The sequence below is a fragment of the Oncorhynchus mykiss genome, chromosome 10 (genome assembly GCF_057628025.1).
Source record: "Oncorhynchus mykiss isolate SJ-2025 chromosome 10, ASM5762802v1, whole genome shotgun sequence".
Taxonomy (NCBI): domain Eukaryota; kingdom Metazoa; phylum Chordata; class Actinopteri; order Salmoniformes; family Salmonidae; genus Oncorhynchus; species Oncorhynchus mykiss.
In genome coordinates, this window is record NC_143031.1 from 80,499,728 (window position 1) to 80,524,788 (window position 25,061).

At 43.0% G+C, this 25,061-nt stretch overlaps 2 protein-coding genes across 2 annotated transcripts; both read right to left on the reverse strand.

The window, feature by feature from the left end:
• Positions 1-3,624: 3,624 nt before the first annotated feature.
• Positions 3,625-24,586, reverse strand: LOC118941404 (scavenger receptor cysteine-rich type 1 protein M160-like). Its single transcript, XM_090188081.1, has 7 exons — positions 24,093-24,586; positions 23,054-23,290; positions 5,983-6,015; positions 5,440-5,751; positions 4,697-5,011; positions 4,287-4,571; positions 3,625-3,953 (listed from the first exon to the last, which is right to left on the reverse strand). Exons 1-7 carry the CDS (start codon positions 24,358-24,360, stop codon positions 3,625-3,627), a joined length of 1,779 nt encoding a protein of 592 aa, XP_090044207.1. The 5' UTR covers positions 24,361-24,586.
• On the reverse strand, positions 15,270-19,655 carry LOC149980483 (uncharacterized). The gene is made up of 2 exons (XM_090188074.1): positions 18,692-19,655; positions 15,270-17,833 (listed from the first exon to the last, which is right to left on the reverse strand). The coding sequence occupies exons 1-2, from the start codon at positions 19,107-19,109 to the stop codon at positions 17,130-17,132; spliced, it is 1,122 nt and encodes a 373-aa protein (XP_090044200.1). The 5' UTR covers positions 19,110-19,655; the 3' UTR covers positions 15,270-17,129.
• Positions 24,587-25,061: the final 475 nt, after the last annotated feature.

Genomic DNA, 25,061 nt, shown 5'->3' on the forward strand with positions numbered 1-25,061 from the left:
GACTCAGAAACACCCCCCCCCCTCCACCATATGTCTCTACAGTGGACACCTGACTCAGAAACACCCCCAACACCATATGTCTCTATAGTGGACACCTGACTCAGAAACACCCCCAACACCATGTGTCTCTATAGTGGACACCTGACTCAGTACCCCCCCCCCCCAACACCATATGGTAGTGTCAGAGGCGACCCCAGGACAACACAGGGAGGGAGGTAGTGTCAGAGACGACCCCAGGACAACACAGGGAGGGAGGTAGTGTCAGAGACGACCCCAGGACAACACAGGGAGGGAGGTAGTGTCAGAGACGACCCCAGGACAACACAGGGATGGAGGTCTAGTCAGAGACGACCCCAGGACAACACAGGGAGGTAGGTAGTGTCAGAGACGACCCCAGGACAACACAGGGAGGGAGGTAGTGTCAGAGACGACCCCAGGACAACACAGGGAGGGAGGTAGTGTCAGAGACGACCCCAGGACAACAGATGGAGGTAGGTAGTGTCAGAGACGACCCCAGGACAACACAGGGAGGGAGGTAGTGTCAGAGACGACCCCAGGACAACACAGGGAGGGGGGTAGTGTCAGAGACGACCCCAGGACAACAGATGGAGGTAGTGTCAGCAGACACTGAGACATCTTTCTTTCTTTCAGTCAACATGTACCTACAGTATGTATCTCATGAACTAAGATGTTTTCTGTGCTTTGTGTTTCAGCATGATGAGAAACCTTACTACACTAACTGATACATGTAGATGTTTGGTACCAGAGGTAGATACTGTGAGAAACCCTACTACACTAACTGATACATGTAGATGTTTGGTACCAGAGGTAGATACTGTGAGAAACCCTACTACACTAACTGATACATGTAGATGTTTGGTACCAGAGGTAGATACTGTGAGAAACCCTACTACACTAACTGATACATGTAGATGTTTGGTACCAGAGGTAGATACTGTGAGAAACCCTACTACACTAACTGATACATGTAGATGTTTGGTACCAGAGGTAGATACTGTGAGAAACCCTACTACACTAACTGATACATGTAGATGTTTGGTACCAGAGGTAGATACTGTGAGAAACCCTACTACACTAACTGATACATGTAGATGTTTGGTACCAGAGGTAGATACTGTGAGAAACCCTACTACACCAACTGATACATGAAGATGGTTGGGCCCAGAGGTAGTCTGTCCAAGAGGGGAATCACACAGACTGATCTCAGTTAATTCATACTGTATGTTGTAGTCTGTCCAAGAGGGGAATCACACAGACTGATCTCAGTTAATTCATACTGTATGTTGTAGTCTGTCCAAGAGGGGAATCACACAGACTGATCTCAGTTAATTCATACTGTATGTTGTAGTCTGTCCAAGAGGGGAATCACACAGACTGATCTCAGTTAATTCATACTGTATGTTGTAGTCTGTCCAAGAGGGGAATCACACAGACTGATCTCAGTTAATTCATACTGTATGTTGTAGTTTGTCTAATAATTAAATCACACCAGACTGACAGCCTGTAATCAGACAGTGATTTTATTAAAAGCATAAAGTTGATCACATGGCAGTTTAGAGAGCAACATAACAAAAATCTACATAATAATCAATAACATAATTATCTCTATACTACTAACAACATCATAACAATAATCTACATCGTAATCAAGAAAGAACTTTTATAATCAACATCATGAGAGGTAAACAACCACAAACCAAAATTACTTCAGGAAAAAATTATCTTTGTATTTATTTTTTCAAAACACAAAGAATGAACAGATGATTATAATAATGCCTGGACTAATAATGGAAACACTTCAAGATAAAGAATCTAAGAGACACTAAATAAAATAAAGAATCTAAGAGACACTAAATAAGATAAAGAATCTAAGAGACACTAAATAAGATAAAGAATCTAAGAGACACTAAATAAGATAAAGAATCTAAGAGACACTAAATAAGATAAAGAATCTAAGAGACACTAAATAAGATAAAGAGATAAGAGACACTAAATAAGATAAAGAATCTAAGAGACACTAAATAAGATAAAGAATCTAAGAGACACTAAATAAGATAAAGAGATAAGAGACACTAAATAAGATAAAGAATCTAAGAGACACTAAATAAGATAAAGAATCTAAGAGACACTAAATAAGATAAAGAGATAAGAGACACTAAATAAGATAAAGAATCTAAGAGACACTAAATAAGATAAAGAATCTAAGAGACACTAAATAAGATAAAGAATCTAAGAGACACTAAATAAGATAAAGAATCTAAGAGGCACTAAATAAGATAAAGAATCTAAGAGACACTAAATAAGATAAAGAATCTAAGAGACACTAAATAAGATAAAGAATCTAAGAGACACTAAATAAGATTAAGAATCTAAGAGACACTAAATAAGACAAAGAATCTAAGAGACACTAAATAAGATAAAGAATCTAAGAGACACTAAATAAGACAAAGACATGAAGACAAAAAGCAAAACAGACACTTCAAATAATCAAAACCCCATGTTACCCAGAACCCCATGTTACCCAGAACCCCATGTTACCCAAACTCCATGTTACCCCAAACTCCATGTTACCCCAAACACCATGTTACCCCAAACCCCATGTTACCCCAAACCCCATGTTACCCCAAACCCCATGTTACCCCAACCCCATGTTACCCAAACTCCATGTTACCCCAAACACCATGTTACCCCAAACCCCATGTTACCCCAAACCCCATGTTACCCCAAACCCCATGTTACCCAAACTCCATGTTACCCCAAACACCATGTTACCCCAAACCCCATGTTACCCCAAACCCCATGTTACCCCAAACCCCATGTTACCCCAAACCCCATGTTACCCCAAACCCCATGTTACCCCAAACCCCATGTTTCCCCAAACACCATGTTACCCCAAACCCCATGTTACCCCAAACACCATGTTACCCAAAACCCCATGTTACCCAGAACCCCATGTTTCTCTGGTGGTAAAAACCAAACTAAATGAATAATGGTGGTTGCAGTCACTCCTTTTAGATTTCTTCCAAGGTTCTAGAAAGAGAAACTAATTCTGAACTTGTTATTAAAATTAGAACCACTTCAGGTTTGTCACCACATTTTACACACCAATCCACTGCTGGCCATCGATTTAAAACACAAAACTGACCTAAGATCAGCATGTAGGATCAGCTTCATTCTACTCCTACTCCGTCCCCTCGGCTGCTCTCTCCTCTCCCGGTCCAGCTTCAGCTCTGGAGCTCAGAGAGACCATCTCCATGGCATTGACATAAAGATCCATGCTGCTCACCCTGTTCACTCTCTTCTGCCTCCTGGTGGGCTAGGGAGACACAGCACCAACAGTCAGACATTTACTTACTAGTATCTCCATTCTCTCTCCCTCTAGTTTAAATGACTTGTAACGTCTGAGTAAATGTCTTTACCTTGTAGTACAGGTAGGAGGTGGTGATGGCTGTCACTAGGATCAGCAGCACTACAACGTGTCTGATGATGAAGGCTGGCAGAGGAGAGGCTGCAAACAGAAACACCTTTGATGAGGGGACTGATCATCATCACATAGATCTGTGGGAAATCTGTCATTGACAAAGTTATAAGTCTGGTTCATGTTCAGTTACCTGTGATGGCGAGGGGGAGGAGCTCACTCTCAGAGGAGAAGTTATGAGAGAAAACATAATTGTCATAATCACAGCTGTAGTTCCCTTGGTGGGAGTCATCTGCAGCAGGGAAGAGGAAGGCAGCAGAGTGATTGACAGCTGGCTGGGTCTGGGTTCTGGTGGAGCCGGTGAACGTGAGGAGGAAGGAGCCTCCTGGGTACTGTGGCTGAGTGGAGCAGGTGATGGTGAAGTTGTAGCCCCTGAACATCTCGGGCCCCTGGTGGCCCCTGAAGACCCCTCCCATTGAGTCAGTCAGGAAGATATCAGGCTGGACCAGGAGATCTGTAACAATAAAAGAGAACAAGACAAACTTCTTCAACTAGTTTCCTATAGATATGACAATAACATCAGCATGTAACAAGGTAGGTCCTCAACTACTTTCCTCATTTAGATATGGCAATAATATGACAGTGGTAGTGAGTAGAGACATTCACTGAGATAACACTCAAATACAAAAGCATTCTGGGATATTTAAGTTGTATTTGATTCCTACTTGACTGAGTGATCTATTTAGTAAAGCAGACTGACAAGTTAAACAGTCATCATGAGAGGTGCAGAGGAAGTTGTATGAATGAAGGAAAACAGTTAAATATAACAATAATATATTTTTATTACCTGAGCAGATCACTGTGAGTCCAGGATAGAGATCATAACTTCTAAAACACTCCCTCAGTGAAGACTCAGGCCCATAACATGTAACTCCAAACCCTCTAGTGGTGTTTCCAGGAAGAACTGAAACAGTGGAGTCACAACCCATCTGTCTACACACTACTGCAGCTACATTCTCCTGGTCCTCGTCCTCGTCCTCAGTTCCCACAGTTCTCCACTCTCCCTGGTCGTACCACTCCACTCCACCAGCACAGCGACTGCCTCCTCCCACCAGCCTCACATCATCAGGCTCTGAGAAAAGAAGAGAGAGAGACAGTAATCTTACTATTTTCTCACTAAAACACACCTATATTGTCTCTCATATTCTTCACTCCAGGTGAGAAACAATGTTGATTGAGTGACAAACTGTTTCTTACCTGAGCAGGTGAGTCCAACAGCATTACCAGCATTACCAGGTAGGCAGGTGTTGTTTTTTCTGTCTGAGGTGTCACAGTCCAGGAGAAGGGACTCATTGCCTTTACACTGGAACTCTTTATCCCAGGTCTGACCCTCACCTCCTCCATAGAGCCCCCCCTGTAGAGCTGCAGGAGCCCCACAGCCAAGCTCCCCACAGACTACCTCTGCATCCTGCCGGTCAAAGTCAGCTTCACACACTGAGGCCCAGGACTGATTGGACTTCACCTCCACTCTCCCAGAGCAGAGACCAGCTCCATCCACAAGCCGCACAGACTCTGGAGAAAAAGAGTTGGTTGAACATTCAATCAGTTTTGTTGATGACACTGTCGAGGACTAAACACAAATATGTTGGATAAAAGATAGTAGTTTGCTATGTTTGATACTGTAAGAGGTAGAAATGGTTTCTTAGTCACTCAGGATCGGGTTGGGAATAATGCAGGCAGGAGACAGGAATAAGTTCACTTCACTTTATAGAAAATAAACAGCTGGACATCCATCAGGCAGCTTCACTTCAGTACCATCTGAACTACAATGATCTGCCCATGAACATCTCCCATAAACCAATATGACAAACACAAATATAATGTTTAAATACATCTGACATCTCTCCCTCTATTTAAATGAAATAAAAACACATAAAACATGATACATGGTAATATTGTATAATGTATAAATAAATCTCTCAATATGACCAGTCTCTTACCTGAACAGGTCACATGACGATAATATCCACCATCACAGACACCAGGTGCTCCTGTGATGACACACTGTCCAACAGAAGACTCATGTCCACTACACATACTATATATTGTGACTATTCCTCTTCCCGTTTCAAACTGAGGTCCTCTAGATTCAGCTACAACATCTCCACAGTTCAGCTCTCTACACAAAATTTTAACCTCTCTCATTATGCTCCAGCACCCAGAACATAGACCCAACCACTCTCCTTCATAGAAGACTTCCACTGTCCCAGAACAGGAAGTGGTCCCATCCACCAGTCTGACTGAGTATTCAGCTGTAAACAGCAGAGAGGAAAACACAGTGGTGAGGACAGATGATGACAGTGATTCTGTTATTCTAACAGCAGTATTGCTTTGTGGTTGACAAGTATTAGTAGTTCCATAAAACACTACTTGTTATTGGGGTTTAGAATGGTTTGTATGGACACATGAATTTCTCCATGTGGGATAATAAAGTTGACTAATATTGAACTGCTATAATCACTGTAGATTTATACTCTACCTACCTGGTGGACTGACGCTTTGAGCCTGGAGATCTGAGGCGAAAGAGAGAGACAGAGGTTAAATGAACATCAACATGACCTTTCATGATGTGATATGGAAGACAGGCTTATCGTTGGTATGGTGCAACAACACCCATGTGTACATACACTAGATATACAAAAGTATGTGGACACCCCTTCAAATTAGTGGACTCTATTTCAGCCACACCCCTTCCTGACAGATGTACAAAATCAAGCACTCAGCCATGCAATCTCCATAGACAAACATTGACAGTAGACTGGCCTTAATGAAAAGATCAGTGACTTTCAACAATGCAACATCATAGGATGCCACCTTTCCAAGTCAGATGTTCAAAACTCCTCTTCTCCCCCCTCTTAGCTTCTCCACCCTCTCCTCTTCTCCATCCTCTCCTCTTCTCACTTACTCTTCTCCCCCTCTATTCTCCTCCCCCTGTCCCCCTCTTCTCCCCCCTCCCCTACTCCCCTCCCCTCTCCTCTTCTCCCCCCTCTCCTCTCCTCTCCTTCTCCTTTTCTCTACACTCGCTCGCTTCTCCTCCCCCTTTCCTCTTCACCCCCTCCTTTCCCCCCCCCCCTCACATCTCTTCTTCCACTTCCACTCTCCTCCAATCCCCCTCCTCTCTTCTCTTCTCACCCCTCTCTAATTCTCTATCTTCTCCTCCAATCCCCCTCCTCTGCTCTCTTCACCCCCTCTTTTCTCCCCCTTTCCTCTTCTCCCCCTCCCCTATCTTATAATCCCTCCTCTCCACTCTTCCCCCTCTCTTCTCCTAATCTCCCCCTTCCCTCTCCTCTTCTGCCCCTCTCCTCTCCTCTTCTGCCCCTATCATCTTTTGCCCCTCTCCTCTCCTCTCCTCTCCTCTGGTACAGAGTCAATGTGGAGGCTACATACAGGGGTACTGGTACAGAGTCAATGTGGAGGCTATATACAGGGGGTACTGGTACAGAGTCAATGTGGAGGCTATATACAGGGGGTACTGGTACAGAGTCAATGTGGAGGCTATATACAGGGGGTACTGGTACAGTGTCAATGTGGAGGCTATATACAGGGGGTACCAGTACAGAGTCAATGTGGAGGCTATATACAGGGGTACTGGTACAGAGTCAATGTTGAGGCTATATACAGGGGTACTGGTACAGAGTCAATGTGGAGGCTATATACAGGGGGTACTGGTACAGAGTCAATGTGGAGGCTATATACAGGGGGTACCAGTACAGAGTACTATATACAGGGGGTACTGGTACAGAGTCAATGGTATAGAGGCCCTGGACGGCAGGAAGCTTGGCCCCAGTGATGTACTGGACCGTACCACTACCCTCTATAGGACCGTACCACTACTCTCTATAGGACCGTACCACTACCCTCTATAGGGCCGTACGCACTACCCTCTTTAGGACCGTACCACTACCCTCTATAGGGCCGTACGCACTACCCTCTATAGGACCGTACCACTACCCTCTATAGGGCCGTACCACTACCCTCTATAGGGCCTTACGCACTACCCTCTATAGGGCCTTACGCACTACCCTCTATAGGGCCTTACGCACTACCCTCTATAGGGCTCTATAGGGCCTTACGCACAACCCTCTATAGGGCCTTACGCACTACCCTCTATAGGGCCTTACGCACTACCCTCTATAGGGCCTTACGCACTACCCTCTATAGGGCCGTACCACTACCCTCTATAGGACCGTACCACTACCCTCTATAGGACCGTACCACTACCCTCTATAGGGCCGTAGGCACTACCCTCTATAGGGCCGTAGGCACTACCCTCTATAGGGCCTTGCGGTTGGAGGTCGATCAGTTGCCATACCAGGCAGTGTTGCAACCCGTCAGGATGCTCTCGATGGTGCAGCTGTAAAACCTTTTGAGGATCTGAGGACCCATGCCAAATCTTAGAAATACAGATAAACCTAGGGTATGGCTAAATGGTGTGTGTAGAAATACAGCTAAACCTAGGGTATGGCTAAATGGGGTGTGTAGAAATACAGATAAACCTAGGGTATGGCTAAATGGGGTGTGTAGAAATACAGATAAACCTAGGGTATGGCTAAATGGGGTGTGTAGAAATACAGATAAACCTAGGGTATGGCTAAATGGGGTGTGTAGAAATACAGATAAACCTAGGGTATGGCTAAATGGGGTGTGTAGAAATACAGATAAACCTAGGGTATGGCTAAATGGGGTGTGTAGAAATACAGATAAACCTAGGGTATGGCTAAATGGGGTGTGTAGAAATACAGATAAACCATAGGTATGGCAAAATGGGGTGTGTAGAAATACAGATAAACCTAGGGTATGGCTAAATGGGGTGTGTAGAAATACAGATAAACCTAGGGTATGGCTAAATGGGGTGTGTAGAAATACTTGTTGGGGTCAGGGAGAGAGTTGAGTTATGTACTAGACTGGTGGGGGTCAGGGAGAGAGTTGAGTTATGTACTAGACTGGCGGGGGTCAAGGAGAGAGCTCAGTAGTGCACTAGACTTGTTGGGGTCGGGAGGATCATTTAGTTAATTACTAGACAGGTTTGGTTCAGGGAGAGAGTTGAGTTATTGACTAGACTGATGGGGGTACTAGACAGGTAGACAGGTAGAAAACACATGTTGACTCCCCCTGTAGAGAAACATCAACGCCATCCTCCTCTTTCATGTGTCTTACATGTCTATGACTCTGTCATACAGGACACCAATGCTATGGGTGACAATATAATAAACCCACACAGTATCTAGAACTACACAATTATTATATATTTACTGACTAGGAAATATAATAAACCACACAGTATCTAGAACTACACAATTATTAAATATTTACTGACTAGAAATATAATAAACCACACACCCTGACCATAGTATTCTTTGTTTTCCTTGTTATTTTCGTTAGGTGTGACATGGGTGATGTATGTGTTTTTGGCACTTGTCTAGGGGTTTTGTATGTTTATGGGGCTGTTTCCTTTCTAGGTATATTGTATGTCTATGGTTGCCTAGATTGGTTCTCAATTAGAGGCAGCTGTCTATCGTTGTCTCTGATTGGGAACCATATTTAGGCAGCCATATTGTGTGGGTACTTTGTGGGTGATTGTTTCCGTGTCTGTTTCACCACACGGTGCTGTTTCGGTTTGGTATTTGCACGTATTGGTTTATTGTTATGTATTTCATTAGTGTTCAGTGCTTGTCTTATTAAAATCGTCATGAACACGTACCGCATCTTGGTCCTTCCTCCTCTTCAGACGAAGAGGAGGAAATCAGCCGTGACAACTACACAACTATAAAATGTCAAAGTGAACTTAAATGCTGCAGGCTGGCTGAGAGGGCCCTAGTGGAACAGGCTGGCTGAGAGGGCCCTAGTGGAACAGGCTGGCTGAGAGGGCCCTAGTGGAGCAGGCTGGCTGAGAGGGCCCTAGTGGAGCCCTTCCCTAACTATTTCTCTCTTCTCTACAAATCTCCCTCCCCTCTCTCTTCTCTCTCTTTCTCTCTCCTCCACAATTCTCTCTCTCTCTCTCGTTCTCTCTCTCTGACATATAGTGTTGAACCTGTTGATCTTGACTCAGCTCATAGACCTCTATCATCTACACCCTCCCTTCTCCTACTCTAACATAACACCAATATAATATATAATACATAATATATACTCTCATTTACATAGAGACAGATACAATCAATCATTGACGCTTTGAATATACAACAGTCAGATGCATGACACCATCACAACTTAACTGACATTAGTGCCTGTCCCCAGATGGACAGTTAGGCTACAGTAAAGTACATTTACAGGTGATCACATCATTGTCCTGCTTTGAGACACATTTTTACTGTCTGCTTCCAGTTGCATGTTATTTTACTAACCCTGCAAATTATAATATATCTTACAATATTAAATCATATCTCAGTAACTGTCACAAGTGTATAGCAGTATAAGAGCATCCTACCTCTGCTCCACAACAGGGTCATCAGTATCACTGCAGGTATCATGTCTGTCTCTAACTGGGGCTCCACTGACATACACAAGTCACTGTCATGTAGAGAGGACTGAAGACTGGAACGTACTGCTCGGCTATATGACTTATGTGTCATTCGTTCGTTAGGTCTTTGATGTGAGATAAACTTCTTAGCAACTTATCTTGGATCAGTGGTTGAACACACGACAGCAAACTGAAAAACTCCACAGGAAACTGCTGACAGAGCAGCAACGTTTCACACAGTGTCCTATAATATCACCTCTAACTTTCTACTGCTTGAGTTCACCTCTTATAGAATATTGGCTTAATGTTCCAGCACCTAAATAGAAACAGTACCAGCACCCAAAATGAGTACTGATGAGGTCTCATGTTAGAGCAGGTTGAAGGGGGGATGTGGTGTAGAAGCTAGAGGTCTGTTACCCAAGTCAACTCAACAGGCCTGATGCTATATGTCAGGGTCAGGCTGGGCCAAGAGAGGAACAGGTTACTGGTTGTGATGACATCACTGGTGAGAAGACAGTGATAATAATATATTCTCTCTCTCCCCCTCCTCCCTCTCTACCCTACTTCCCTTCCCCTCCCATCCTTTAATTTATATTAAATAAAGTAAGGGGAGGTAGAAGAAGGGGAAAGGGGGAGAAGAGGAGAGGGAGGAGAAGGGGAGAAGAGAAGAGGAGAGGAGAGGAGAGGAGAGGAGAGTAGAGGAGAGGAGAGGAGAGGAGGAGAAGAGGAAAGGAGGGAGGAGAAGAGGAGAGGGAGGAGAAGAGGAGATGGGGGAGAAGCGGAGAGGGAGGGGAAGAGGAGAGGGGGAGAAGAGGAGAGAAGAGGAGAGGAGAGGAGAGGAGTTGAGAGGAGAGGGGGGAGAAGAGGAGAGGAGGGGGGAGAAGAGGAGAGGAGAGGGGGGAGAAGAGGAGAGGAGAGAAGGGAGAAGAGGAGAGGAGAGAAGGGAGAAGAGGAGAGGGGGGAGAAGAGGAGAGGAGAGAAGGGAGAAGAGGAGAGGAGAGAAGAGAAGAGGAGAAGAGAGGAGAGGAGAGGAGAGGAGGGAGAAGAGGAGAGGAGAGGAGAGAAGGGAGAAGAGGAGAGGAGAGAAGGGAGAAGAGGAGAGGAGAGAAGGGAGAAGAGGAGAGGAGAGGGGAGAGGAGAGGAGAGAAGGGAGGAGAGGAGAGGAGAGAAGGGAGAAGAGGAGAGGAGAGAAGGGAGAAGAGGAGAGGAGAGAAGGGAGAATAGGAGAGGAGAGGGGGAGAAGAGGAGAGGAGAGGGGGAGAAGAGGAGAGGAGAGGGGGAGAAGAGGAGAGGAGAGAAGGGAGAAGAGGAGAGGGGGGGAGAAGAGGAGAGGGGGAGAAGAGGAGAGGAGGGGGGAGAAGAGAAGAGGGGGAGAAGAGGAGAGGAGGGCCTGCCTGCCTGCCTGCCTGCAGTATATACACAAAATCAACAAAAGTATGTGGACACCTGCTCGTCAAACATCTCAATCCAAAATCATGGGCATTTGCATGGATTTAGTCCCCCCCTTTGCTGCTATAACAGCCTCCACTCTTCTGGGAAGGCTTTCCTCTAGATGTTGGAACATTGCTGCTATAACAGCCTCCACTCTCCTGGGAAGGCTTTCCTCTAGATGTTGGAACATTGCTGCTATAACAGCCTCCAGTCTTCTGGGAAGGCTTTCCTCTAGATGTTGGAACATTGCTGCGAGGACTTGCTTCCATTCCAAGAGCATTAGTGAGGTCAGGCGATTAGACCTGGCTCGCAGTCACCGTTCCAATTCATCCCAAAGGTGTTTGACGTTTTTAATGTCAGGGCTTTGTGAAGTTCTTCCACACCAATCTCAACTAACCATTCATGTATTGAACTCACTTTGCGTACAGGGGCGTTGTCATGCTGAAACAGGAAAGGGCCTTCCCCAATCTGTTGCCACAAAGTTGGAAGCACAGATTCCTCTAGAATGTCATTCTATGCTGTAGCATTAAGATTTCCCTTAGCTGGAACTAAAAGGCCCGAACCATGAAAAACAACCCCAGACCATTATTCCTCCTCCACCAAACTTTACAGTTGTCACCATGCATTAGGGCAGGTTCTCCTGGCATCCTCCAAACCCAGATTAGTGTGTTGGATTGCTAGAAGGTGAAGATGATTCATTACTCCAGAGAATACGTATCCACTGCTCCAGAGTCCAGTGGCTGTGAGTTTTACACCACTCAAGCCGACGCTTGACATTGCCCATATTGATCTTAGGTTTGTATGCAGCTGCTCGGCCGTGGAAACCCATTTCAGGAAGCTCCTGACAAACAGTTTCTTGTGCTGATGTTGCTTCCAGAGGCAGTTTGGATCTCGTTAGTGAGTGTTGCAACCAAGTACAGACGATTTTTACACGTTACACTCTTCAGCACTCGGCGGTCCTGTTCTGTGAGCTTGTGTGGCCCACTACTTCTTGGCTGAGCCGTTGTTGGTCCCAGATGTTTCCACTTCACAAAAACAGCACTTACAGTCGACCAGGCAGCTCCAGCAAGGCAGGAATTTGACAAACTGACTTGTTGGAAAGGTGCCATCTTATAATGGTGCCACGTTCAAAGTTACTGAGATCGTCAGTAAGGCCATTCTACTGCCAATGTTTGTCTATGGAGATTGCATGGCTGTGTGCTTAATTTTAAACACCTGTCAGCAACTGGTGTGGCTGAAATAGACCAATCTACTAATTTGAAGGGGTGTCCACATACTATTGTATATATAGTGTATTCACCCAGCTGTCTGGTCCAGGAGAATACCACCTGTGATGCTGTCTGGTCCAGGAGAATACCACCTGTGATGCTGTCTGGTCCAGGAGAATATCACCTGTGATGCTGTCTGGTCCAGGAGAATATCACCTGTGATGCTGTCTGGTCCAGGAGAATATCACCTGTGATGCTGTTTGGTCCAGGAGAATATCACCTATGATGCTGTCTGGTCCAGGAGAATATCACCTGTGATGCTGTCTGGTCCAAGAGAATACCACCTGTGATGCTGTCTGGTCCAGGAGAATATCACCTGTGATGCTGTCTGGTCCAGGAGAATATCACCTGTGATGCTGTCTGGTCCAGGAGAATATCACCTGTGATGCTGTTTGGTCCAGGAGAATATCACCTGTGATGCTGTCTGGTCCAGGAGAATATCACCTGTGATGCTGTCTGGTCCAAGAGAATACCACCTGTGATGCTGTCTGGTCCAGGAGAATATCACCTGTGATGCTGTCTGGTCCAGGAGAATATCACCTGTGATGCTGTCTAGTCCAGGAGAATATCACCTGTGATGCTGTCTGGTCCAGGAGAATATCACCTGTGATGCTGTTTGGTCCAGGAGAATATCACCTGTGATGCTGTCTGGTCCAGGAGAATATCACCTGTGATGCTGTCTGGTCCAAGAGAATACCACCTGTGATGCTGTCTGGTCCAGGAGAATATCACCTGTGATGCTGTCTGGTCCAGGAGAATATCACCTGTGATGCTGTCTAGTCCAGGAGAATATCACCTGTGATGCTGTCTGGTCCAGGAGAATATCACCTGTGATGCTGTCTGGTCCAGGAGAATATCACCTGTGATGCTGTCTGGTCCAGGAGAATATCACCTGTGATGCTGTCTAGTCCAGGAGAATATCACCTGTGATGCTGTCTGGTCCAGGAGAATATCACCTGTGATGCTGTCTGGTCCAGGAGAATATCACCTGTGATGCTGTCTGGTCCAGGAGAATATCACCTGTGATGCTGTCTGGTCCAGGAGAATATCACCTGTGATGCTGTCTGGTCCAGGAGAATATCGCCTGTGATGCTGTTTGGTCCAGGAGAATATTAACTGTGATGCTGTCTGGTCCAGGAGAATATCGCCTGTGATGCTGTTTGGTCCAGGAGAATATTAACTGTGATGCTGTCTGGTCCAGGAGAATATCACCTGTGACGCTGTCTGGTCCAGGAGAATACCGCCTGTGATGCTGTCTGGTCCAGGAGAATATCACCTGAGATGCTGTCTGGTCCAGGAGAATATCACCTGTGATGCTGTCTGGTCCAGGAGAATATCACCTGTGATGCTGTCTGGTCCAGGAGAATATCACCCAGCTGTCTGGTCCAGGAGAATACCACCTGTGATGCTGTCTGGTCCAGGAGAATATCACCTGTGATGCTGTCTGGTCCAGGAGAATATCACCTGTGATGCTGTCTGGTCCAGGAGAATATCACCTGTGATGCTGTCTGGTCCAGGAGTATACCACCTGTGATGCTGTCTGGTCCAGGAGAATACCACCTGTGATGCTGTCTGGTCCAGGAGAATATCACCTCTCACAATATTGGGGCAGCAGCCTAGTGGTTAGAATGTTATGTAAGGATCAGACTGTATAGGCTATATTACATGTATTTAGTGTATTATTGGGGCAGCAGGGTAGTGGTTAGAATGTTATGTAAGGATCAGACTGTATAGGCTATATTACATGTATTTAGTGTATTATTGGGGCAGCAGGGTAGCCTAGTGGTTAGAATGTTATGTAAGGATCAGACTGTATAGGCTATATTACATGTATATAGTGTATTATTGGGGCAGCAGGGTAGTGGTTAGGATGTTATGTAAGGATCAGACTGTATAGGCTATATTACATGTATATAGTCTATTATTGGGGCAGCAGGGTAGTGGTTAGAATGTTATGTAAGGATCAGACTGTATAGGCTATATTACATGTATATAGTGTATTATTGGGGCAGCAGGGTAGCCTAGTGGTTAGAATGTTATGTAAGGATCAGACTGTATAGGCTATATTACATGTATATAGTCTATTATTGGGGCAGCAGGGTAGTGGTTAGAATGTTATGTAAGGATCAGACTGTATAGGCTATATTACATGTATTTAGTGTATTATTGAGGCAGCAGGGTAGCCTAGTGGTTAGAATGTTATGTAAGGATCAGACTGTATAGGCTATATTACATGTATTTAGTGTATTATTGGGGCAGCAGGGTAGTGGTTAGAATGTTATATCAGGGTCAGACTGTATAAAAGCCAAGTACTAAGAATGAAGAGTCAGTTCTTCCATGGAATTGTTCAGCTTTGTTACTGTTTGTAATAAAGTCTAGTTGAATTCACAGGTTCTGGTTTGGTGAAATAGTTGATTCAATATTTTACACAACAGTCAATGTGTCTAAACTGTAAGAACTTTGAAATTAAGTTGTTTTCAAGTCGTTATTAACAACAACCTGAAAATAAATATTTACAACCTTAAACTAAAACCAAACGTATATTGGACGTTGGGTATCGTCTTCTTTTCAACGTCTTTTCAATGACATTTAGCTTGGTGGTACAGCCCAATGTCAAAACACAGCTTTAATGTGTCCAAATGAATAACCAACATGCAGAAACCATTTGTGATACTGAAAACCTCAACATAAAATGCACCAGCACCAGAAACACTGTTGTTCTGACAAGTAGCAAGAAATCACTGATATCAATTAGGGGGGAAATCAGGTTGTAGGTGCTGTTGACACTAACACAACTAAAAACACATGGAAATGGGAGATATATTTTACCTCCCTGGTTAGAGGACAAATCAGGTTGTTGGTGCTGTTGAAACTAACACAACTAAAAACACATGGAAATGGGAGATATATTTTACCTCCCTGGTTAGAGGACAAATCAGGTTGTTGGTGCTGTTGAAACTAACACAACTAAAAACACATGGAAATGGGAGATATATTTTACCTCCCTGGTTAGAGGACAAATCAGGTTGTAGGTGCTGTTGAAACTAACACAACTAAAAACACATGGAAATGGGAGATATATTTTACCTCCCTGGTTAGAGGACAAATCAGGTTGTTGGTGCTGTTGAAACTAACACAACTAAAAACACATGGAAATGGGAGATATATTTTACCTCCCTGGTTAGAGGACAAATCAGGTTGTTGGTGCTGTTGAAACTAACACAACTAAAAACACATGGAAATGGGAGATATATTTTACCTCCCTGGTTAGAGGACAAATCAGGTTGTTGGTGCTGTTGAAACTAACACGACTAAAAACACATGGAAATGGGAGATATATTTTACCTCCCTGGTTAGAGGACAACCTGCAGAAGACAGTCAGCTACATTTTGGAGAGATGCATTTACATTTAGAGGTCGTTAAACAAAGGAACGCAACACTTATTTTTCATCCCTCATCGATATCATGTTGAAATCATTTGCGTGAGAGTGGGGAGATGACCAAAAACCACATGGAATCTGGGAATAATGTTTACATCACTGGTTAGAGAACAACTTGTAGAAAACATCTAGCTACATTATGATTCAAGTGGGTCACCAATGCTGTAAGTGTAACACAGCTCTTTTTGTGTTAGTCACTTTCTGTTATATCATATAAATATCACTCTTTCAATTCAGAGCCTGGATTTTCCCCCTGAGGCTGATATCCATATCATGCAGAAATCAATTGAACAGGGGGCCACCGTTTAGTGTTCTACATTGTGACATCATTAAAATACTCCTTCTACAATGTTAAAACATTCTACATTGTGACATCATTAAAATACTCCTTCTACAATGTTAAAACATTCTACATTGTGACATCATTAAAATACTCCTACCACAATGTTAAAACATTCTACATTGTGACTTCATTAAAATACTCCTTCTACAATGTTAAAACATTCTACATTGTGACATCATTAAAATACTCCTACTACAATGTTAAAACATTCTACATTGTGACATCATTAAAATACTCCTTCTACAATGTTAAAACATTCTACATTGTGACATCATTAAAATACTCCTACTACAATGTTAAAACATTCTACATTGTGACATCATTAAAATACTCCTACTACAATGTTAAAACATTCTACATTGTGACATCATTAAAATACTCCTTCTACAATGTTAAAACATTCTACATTGTGACATCATTAAAATACTCCTACTACAATGTTAAAACATTCTACATTGTGACATCATTAAAATACTCCTTCTACAATGTTAAAACATTCTACATTGTGACATCATTAAAAAACTCCTTCTACAATGTTAAAACATTCTACATTGTGACATCATTAAAATACTCCTACTACAATGTTTAAACATTCTACATTGTGACATCATTAAAATATTCCTACTACAATGTTTAAACATTCTACATTGTGACATTAATTCATTGATATCATGAAACAACTCCATCATTAATGTATTTTCTGATGTTTGATCAGAGATCTGTTATCAGAGTATCTCTTGTCACATTGACCACAGCTATGAGGTTTCTCTCCTGGGTGTGTTCTCTGGTGTATAATCAGATGGCTGGATGTAGTAAAATTCTTCCCACATTGTTCACAGCTATAAGGTTTCTCTCCTGTGTGTGTTCTCTGGTGTATAATCAGATGTCTGGATGTAGTAAAATTCTTCCCACATTGTTCACAACTATAAGGTTTCTCTCCTGTGTGTGTTCTCTGGTGTGATACCAGGTTGCTTGACTGAGTAAAACTCTTCCCACATTGATAACAGCTGTAAGGTTTCTCTCCTGTGTGTGTTCTCTGGTGAGATAACAGGCTGCTTGACTGAGTAAAACTCTTCCCACATTGATAACAGCTGTAAGGTTTCTCTCCTGTGTCTGTTCTCTGGTGAGATAACAGGCTGCTTGAATGAGTAAAACTCTTCCCACATTGATCACAGCTGTAAGGTTTCTCTCCAGTGTGAATTCTCATGTGTACTTTTAGTGAATTTGATCTTAAGTAACTCTTCCCACAGTCAGAGCAGCAGTGAGATTTCTTCCCTGTTGGTCTCCACTGGTGTTTCTTGAGGTGTTCTGATCGGGAGGGACTCTTCTCTGCCTCGTCAGCTTCATGATGTTGAGGCTCCCCAGAGGATCCACGATAGTCACATCTCTCTCCTGTGTGAACAACAAGTCAGACAGATGGTTAAAGGCCCACAACAGCAGAAATCCACTGTAAAAGGTGATGACAACAGCGTAGCCATGATGTTGTACAACAATTGAGTCTGTAATGAATGTTAAAATTACTTGACAATTGTCTTGAGACAGTCAAGTGAGCAACAATAGTCATAGTCTTGTTTTCACATTAGTAGTAACATCGATGATTGTCGGCTAGAAATAAGTTATTACAGTTGCTGAACACCTAACAAGTGTGCCAGACAACCTTTGGTCACCAATATAGGCCCCTTTCTGTGTTTGCTAAAATAGGCGCACGAGGGCAATGAATTGAATGTGAGAGTGGTTACATTTATCCAGCCCCCATCCCTCAGCTGTTTACCAAACCAAGTCTCAGGGCAGGCATTTTGTTGCCGTTTAAATCCTAGGTTGTCCCTTTAAAAAAGCCAAATCAAATCGATCAACCAATCTGCAGTTCAAACAATAACAAAGATGTCATTCCACCACTGTTTTGGTAATAAGATGATGGATGGGTCTGGAGAAATGTAACTACTCTCAAATTCATAGACAGACCTACGGATGCAAGGACTGACCATCCATGAAATCAACATGATAGTTTTAACCATGTTGAGGCTCTACAGTGTTGATTCACATTGTTTCTAAACATTGGTGTAAAAAATCTTATTTGGGGTTCTGATGGGGTACAACAGTTGAACAAAGGTCATGAGGTATGTGTTATATTCTTCAAGAATCAATGGCTATAAATAATATAAATGTAGCAAGTACATATTTCCCCTTTAACACCACACATCAGTTCAACAACTGCAGAGTTTGTGCTTCTGTTTTTAAGACAGTACTTACTAGTGTTAATCACGGCCCGGTTTCTCAAAACCATCTTACGGCTAAGTTCACCGTTAGAACCATAGGATGCGTTAAGATGCGTTTGGGAAACTGGGCCCAGATATCCAGTTTCCTCCTCTTCGTCCTCCTCCTCCTTTTTCGATGTGACAGTCATCTCCCCCTCTTTCACTCCATAAACTGCAGCCTCCTCTCTCTCTGCTTCCTCTTCTTTTACTGTAACATCCTCCTCCTCTTTCACTCTGAACGAGTCTTCCTTTTCTTCCACTGAAACGTCTTTCTCGTCTTCTTTCACGGGAACAGCCTCACCCTCTACTTGTTTTTGTATTGTAACATCCTCCTCCTCTTTCAGGAGAGCTTCTTTCTCCGTCCAGAAGACCTCTTCTTCTTTAGCAGGAGGAGAGTAACTTAGTGAACTCATGGTCGGAGATGTTCGCTAGCTAGCATTAGCAACTAGCCTAGCTCTAAGCTAATTTAGCAAACCAGCTAGCTGACAAACAACGTAATTATGTAATTAAATGGGCCAACACGTACATACGACAGAAGTGTGTTTAATACACAGCGACTAATATACACCAAAACAGTGTAAAGAGAGTGAATGTTGTAGCTATGTTTGCTATAAAGCTACCGAGGTGACTAACTGTTGTTGTTGAAGGAGCGTCCCGTCCACTAGATTATACGTCACACTGGCAGCGTCGCCTGAACCTAAAAGACGCACATCGCCATCTGCTGACTGGAGGGGCAACGCAGTTGAGGAACCAAAAGTTTATTTTTCATTTATTTCATTAAAGTTGATTATCATATTAAGTCGTTCAAAGAAAAGCATGTGTTGATTGATTCGTTTTTAATGAGTGATAATTTAAAACAAACTCTAGACCCACTACATATTTACATTGAACCATAGTTCTGACATGGATCATTTAGACCCACTACATATTTACATTGAACCATAGTTCTGACATGGATCATTTTGACCCACTACATATTTACATTGAACCAGAGTTCTGACATGGATCATTTAGACCCACTATATATTTACATTGAACCATAGTTCTGACATGGATCATTTAGACCCACTACATATTTACATTGAACCATAGTTCTGACATGGATCATTTAGACCCACTACATATTTACATTGAACCATAGTTCTGACATGGATCATTTAGACCCACTACATATTTACATTGAACCATAGTTCTGACATGGATCATTTAGACCCACTACATATTTACATTGAACCATAGTTCTGACATGGATCATTTAGACCCACTACATATTTACATTGAACCATAGTTCTGACAGGGATCATTTTGACCCACTATATATTTACATTGAACCATAGTTCTGACAGGGATCATTTTGACCCACTATATATTTACATTGAACCATAGTTCTGACATGGATCATTTTGACCCACTACATATTTACATTGAACCATAGTTCTGACAGGGATCATTTTGACCCACTATATATTTACATTGAACCATAGTTCTGACATGGATCATTTAGACCCACTATATATTTACATTGAACCATAGTTCTGACATGGATCATTTTGAACTGAGGCATATCTTTTATCACAGCCAAAATGTGCTTCATTCAATTCATCCAATTTTTCATGACTTTGTCAATCAACTTGTTCTTGATACATCTAAATCCTGGTTTAGTGTTTCTGTATCAATAAGGACTTTTAACAAATTAAAATCCTTTGGAGTCATTTTGACTCCACCCAAAATCAGCTTTGATAAATAGGATGTTTATTTCAAATCAAAATCACATTTTATTGGTCACATACACGTGTTTAGCAAATGTTATTGCAGGTGTAGCAAAATGCTTGTGTTTCTAGCTCCGGCAGTGCAGTAATACCTAACAAGTAATATCTAATAATTTCACAAATCTAAGTATTTGAATGTAGGTTTCTCTGTAGACATGATCCATCCCACCAGAGGGTGGAGGGGCACCTGTATCAGTGGTTTTGACCAGATAGACACCTGCAGACACACAGTATAGTGCCTCCCATGTTCTCTCCTAAGATTGGACTTTCTATACCACGTATCACCTGACTGTGTACAAAACTGCCAATGATAGAAACCTCTTCCAGTGGTATACAGTGTATTCATTAAGTATTCATACCCCATAATGACAAACCAAAAACAGGCTTGAAATTTTTTCAAAATGTATTTACTTAAGTATTCAGACCGTTTGCTATGAGACTCAAAATTGAGCTCAGATGCATCCTGATTCCATTAATCATCCTAGAGATGATTCTACAACTTGATTGGAGTCCACCTGTGGTAAATTCAATAAATTAGACATGGTTTGGAAAGGCACACACCTGTCTATATAAGGTCCCACAGTTGACAGTGCATGTCAGAGCAAAAACCAAGCCATGAGGTCAAAGGAATTGTCTGTAGACCTCTGAGACAGGATTATGTCGAGGCACAGATCTGTGGAAAGGTACCAAAAAATGTCTGTAGCATTGACGGTCCCCATGAACACAATGGCCGCCATCATTCTTAAATGGAAGAAGTTTGGAACCACCAATACTCTTTCTAGAGCTGGCCACCCGGCCAAACTGAGAAATCGGGGGAGAAGGGCCTTGGTCAGGGAGGTGAACAAGAACCCGATGTTCACTCTGACAGAGCTCCAGATTTCCTCTGTGGAGACGGGAGAACCTTCCAGAAGGACAACCATCTCTGCAGCACTCCACCAATCAGGCCTTAATGTAGCAATGATTAAATTGTCAACATTTATTTCAATGGACAATTCTATGAACTGTTCTGTGAAAGGTGTCGGCTAGAGATTAATTGCAGGAGCTTGCAGGGATTTGTAGGCATGTTGTCTACTTTGATGCTAATCAGCATTTTCAAATCTGAGAGTAGAGAGAGACACATATATTGATAAAATAATTTGTATTTATTATGGATCCCCATTAGTTCCTGCCAAGGCAGCAGCTACTCTTCCTGGGGTTTATTGTGGATCCCCATTAGTTCCTGCCAAGGCAGCAGCTACTCTTCCTGGGGTTTATTGTGGATCCCCATTAGTTCCTGCCAAGGCAGCAGCTACTCTTCCTGGGGTTTATTGTGGATCCCCATTAGTTCCTGCCAAGGCAGCAGCTACTCTTCCTGGGGTTTATTGTGGATCCCCATTAGTTCCTGCCAAGGCAGCAGCTACTCTTCCTGGGGGTTTAATATGGATCCCCATTAGTTCCTGCCAAGGCAGCAGCTACTCTTCCTGGGGTTTATTGTGGATCCCCATTAGTTCCTGCCAAGGCAGCAGCTACTCTTCCTGGGGGTTTAATATGGATCCCTATTAGTTCCTGCCAAGGCAGCAGCTACTCTTCCTGGGGTTTATTGTGGATCCCCATTAGTTCCTGCCAAGGCAGCAGCTACTCTTCCTGGGGTTTATTATGGATCCCCATTAGTTCCTGCCAAGGCAGCAGCTACTCTTCCTAGGATTTATTGTGGATCCCAATTAGTTCCTGCCAAGGCAGCAGCTACTCTTCCTGGGGTTTAATATGGATCCACATTAGTTCCTGCCAAGGCAGCAGCTACTCTTCCTGGGGGTTTATTATGGATCCCCATTAGTTCCTGCCAAGGCAGCAGCTACTCCTCCTGGGGTCCAGCTAAAATAAAGGCAGTTATACCATTTTAAAAACATGACAATCAATTGACAACACACTGTGTCCTCAGTCACCTTGTCCCAGAGAGGTTTACATGGTTATCAAAACATCACACCAGGGTGAGTCTAAACAAAACACAGCCCTGTGGGGAAAATGAATGGAACCATCTCCCTGTTTGACCTCTAGTTGTTATGGATATTATGACTCTACAGAGACACACAGTGGACCTGTCAAAATATGTTCCATTGATAAATCACACTTTATTTAACCTCAATGTCATCTTGTGTTTACATGGCATTGTAGATTTTAGCTGTATATAGTATGTATTCTGGATGTTGTCAGTGTGTTTTTAACCCTTTCAGACAATGGATTAATCACAATTAAAAATAGTGCACTAACATTATACGAAGTGAACTCAAGTCTGACAGCCCAAACAAACACACACATTCTCAGTCAAAAACACAAGTCAGAACACAGCCTCTCGATTCTCTCATGTGTTTTCAGGTTTTCTGACTGGGAAAATGTCTTTCCACAATGAGAGCAGTGGTATGTCTTCTCCTCCTGTGTATTTGTATGTATTCTTTCATGCTCTTTCAGGTACCTTAACCGGGTAAATCTCTCTCCACACTGGGAGCAGCGGTACATCTTCTTACCTGTGTGTGTCCTCTCATGCTTGTTCAGGTTTCCTACCTGGCCAAAACTCTTTCCACAATGGGAACATTGGAAAAGCTTTTCCCCTGTGTGTCCCCTCTCATGCGTTTGCAGGCTCCCTAACTGGGTAAACGTCATTCCACATTGGGAACAGTGGTAAGGCTTCTCTCCAGTGTGTATTCTCTTATGTGTTCTCAGGCTCCCTGACTGAGTAAAACTCTTTCCACACTGGGAGCAGTGATGTCGTCCTGCTGGTTTGGACGTCTCGGGGTCTGGTTTCCCTGAAGGACTCTTCCTGCTGTCAGAAGGAGAGTCTGGTCTCTCTCCTGTCAAAGACAAACAGATGATTTAATTAAACAGAGACCTGAATGAAACCTCCACATGATAAAACTTCCTATGATGTATAATCTAGACTAGATCCCTCAATCACCTGAAGTCACTTTTCACAAGTGTTATTAAAGCCACTACAAAATGCAGGTCTCTGTGTGGTTCTTAGTCAGAGAGGCCTATAGAATGGTCTAGAATGTCATTGTATGTTGTAGCGTTACACCAGTCCAGCCTAAGCTTGACACTCTAGCAATGATAAAGTACTTTATGATAACGCGAAAATTAAATAAACGATTTGGTATCATTTTTATTATGGAAGAGTGAATAAGTGTGCTTCAAACGGTTTGCTTGTAATGATTTGTAGCCATCGTCTCGACTACCTGTGCATGAGAGTCCATTCAACTCAGTTTCCCTACCTGAAAAAAAGCCATTCCGTAAAGTGTATTCGCGCACGCAAATTCAGGAAGAAACTGAAGAGCAGATGGCCTGACCGCGTTTTGCGACTGTCGGCTCACTTGACCGCAGTCAACGGTGGGCTGGAAATCGCCTCCAGTTTAGTACAGTGGAATTGCAGTATTGAATGAAGGCAAGTCCATTCCGTGAGACATTTAAGTTGTGATTTTGGGTGCAAATCCATTGTTAAAGTTTTGTTGTTGGCCAGCTTCTTGATGGTATTCACATCTTACAGTGTAGCTTTATCAATTCCTACATTAAAAAACGGCATTTAAGCTCAGAACTAGAGTAGAATGCCGTTTTAAAACCACGTATCAGTTCAACAACTATTTTCAAGACAGGACTTACTGGTGTTACTCAGATCTTCTGTCTCCTCCTCTTCTTCCCTCTCCTCCTCCTTCAATATGACAGTTATCTCTCCTTCATTCACTCCAAAAAAAGTATAATCGTTTTCTTCCTCTTCTTTCTGTGTAACAGCCTCACCCTCTACTTCTTCGTTTACTGTGACATCCTCCTCTTCATTCTCCTCTTTCACGACAACGTTCAGCCAAATACCTTCTTTCTCCTTCCAGCAGACCTCTTTTTTAGCAGGAGGGCAGTAGCTTGCTGAGCTCATGGTCGGGGATGTTAGCTAGTTAGCGACTAGCCTAGTGATAGGCTCATTTATCAAGCCAGCTACCGTTACCTGACTAAACGGAAATATGACATGAAATGGGGAAACTAGTTAAAAGACAGAATTATGTTCCAAATACAGAAGTAAATATAGACCGAAGCAGTCTGAACAGCTTGAACGTCCCGCTAGGAAGCTACCGAGGTGGCTGACTAGATGTTGTTGAAGAAGCGTCCCGTCCACTACATTATACGTCACTCTGATAGCATCGCCTGAAAAACGCATATCGCCATCTGTTGACTGGAGTGGTTAACGCAGATAAATGTTTATTTTATTTCCAGACAAAAAGTGCATTTTTACATTTCTTTCATTAAATAATAATATAATAGTCAGACAACTGCAGATTTGTAATAAGTATGAATTTAAAACCTACTTCCACATTCTACCAACCCAACAGATGTTTCTACTACAGTGAATATTAACCAATGAGGTGGGTCTTTCCACATTCTACCAACCCAACAGATGTTTCTACTACAGTGAATATTAACCAATGAGGTGGGTCTTTCCACATTCTACCAACCCAACAGATGTTTCTACTACAGTGAATATTAACCAATGAGGTGGGTCTTTCCACATTCTCCCAACCCAACAGATGTTTCTTCTACAGGGAATATTAACCAATGAGGTGGGTCTTTACACATTCTACC

Coding starts and splice junctions, on each gene's coding strand:
- LOC149980483 (XM_090188074.1), bottom strand. CDS start 19,109: ATGAGTTCACTAAGTTACTCTCCTCCTGCTAAAGAAGAAGAGGTCTTC. Junction 17,834..18,691: donor CCGGGCCGTGATTAACACTA/GTAAGTACTGTC, acceptor TTGTTCACACAG/GAGAGAGATGTGACTATCGT.
- LOC118941404 (XM_090188081.1), bottom strand. CDS start 24,360: ATGAGCTCAGCAAGCTACTGCCCTCCTGCTAAAAAAGAGGTCTGCTGG. Junction 6,016..23,053: donor AACGCATGAGAGGGGACACA/CAGGGGAAAAGC, acceptor TCTCTTTCGCCT/CAGATCTCCAGGCTCAAAGC. Junction 5,012..5,439: donor TCGTCATGTGACCTGTTCAG/GTAAGAGACTGG, acceptor CTTTTTCTCCAG/AGTCTGTGCGGCTTGTGGAT.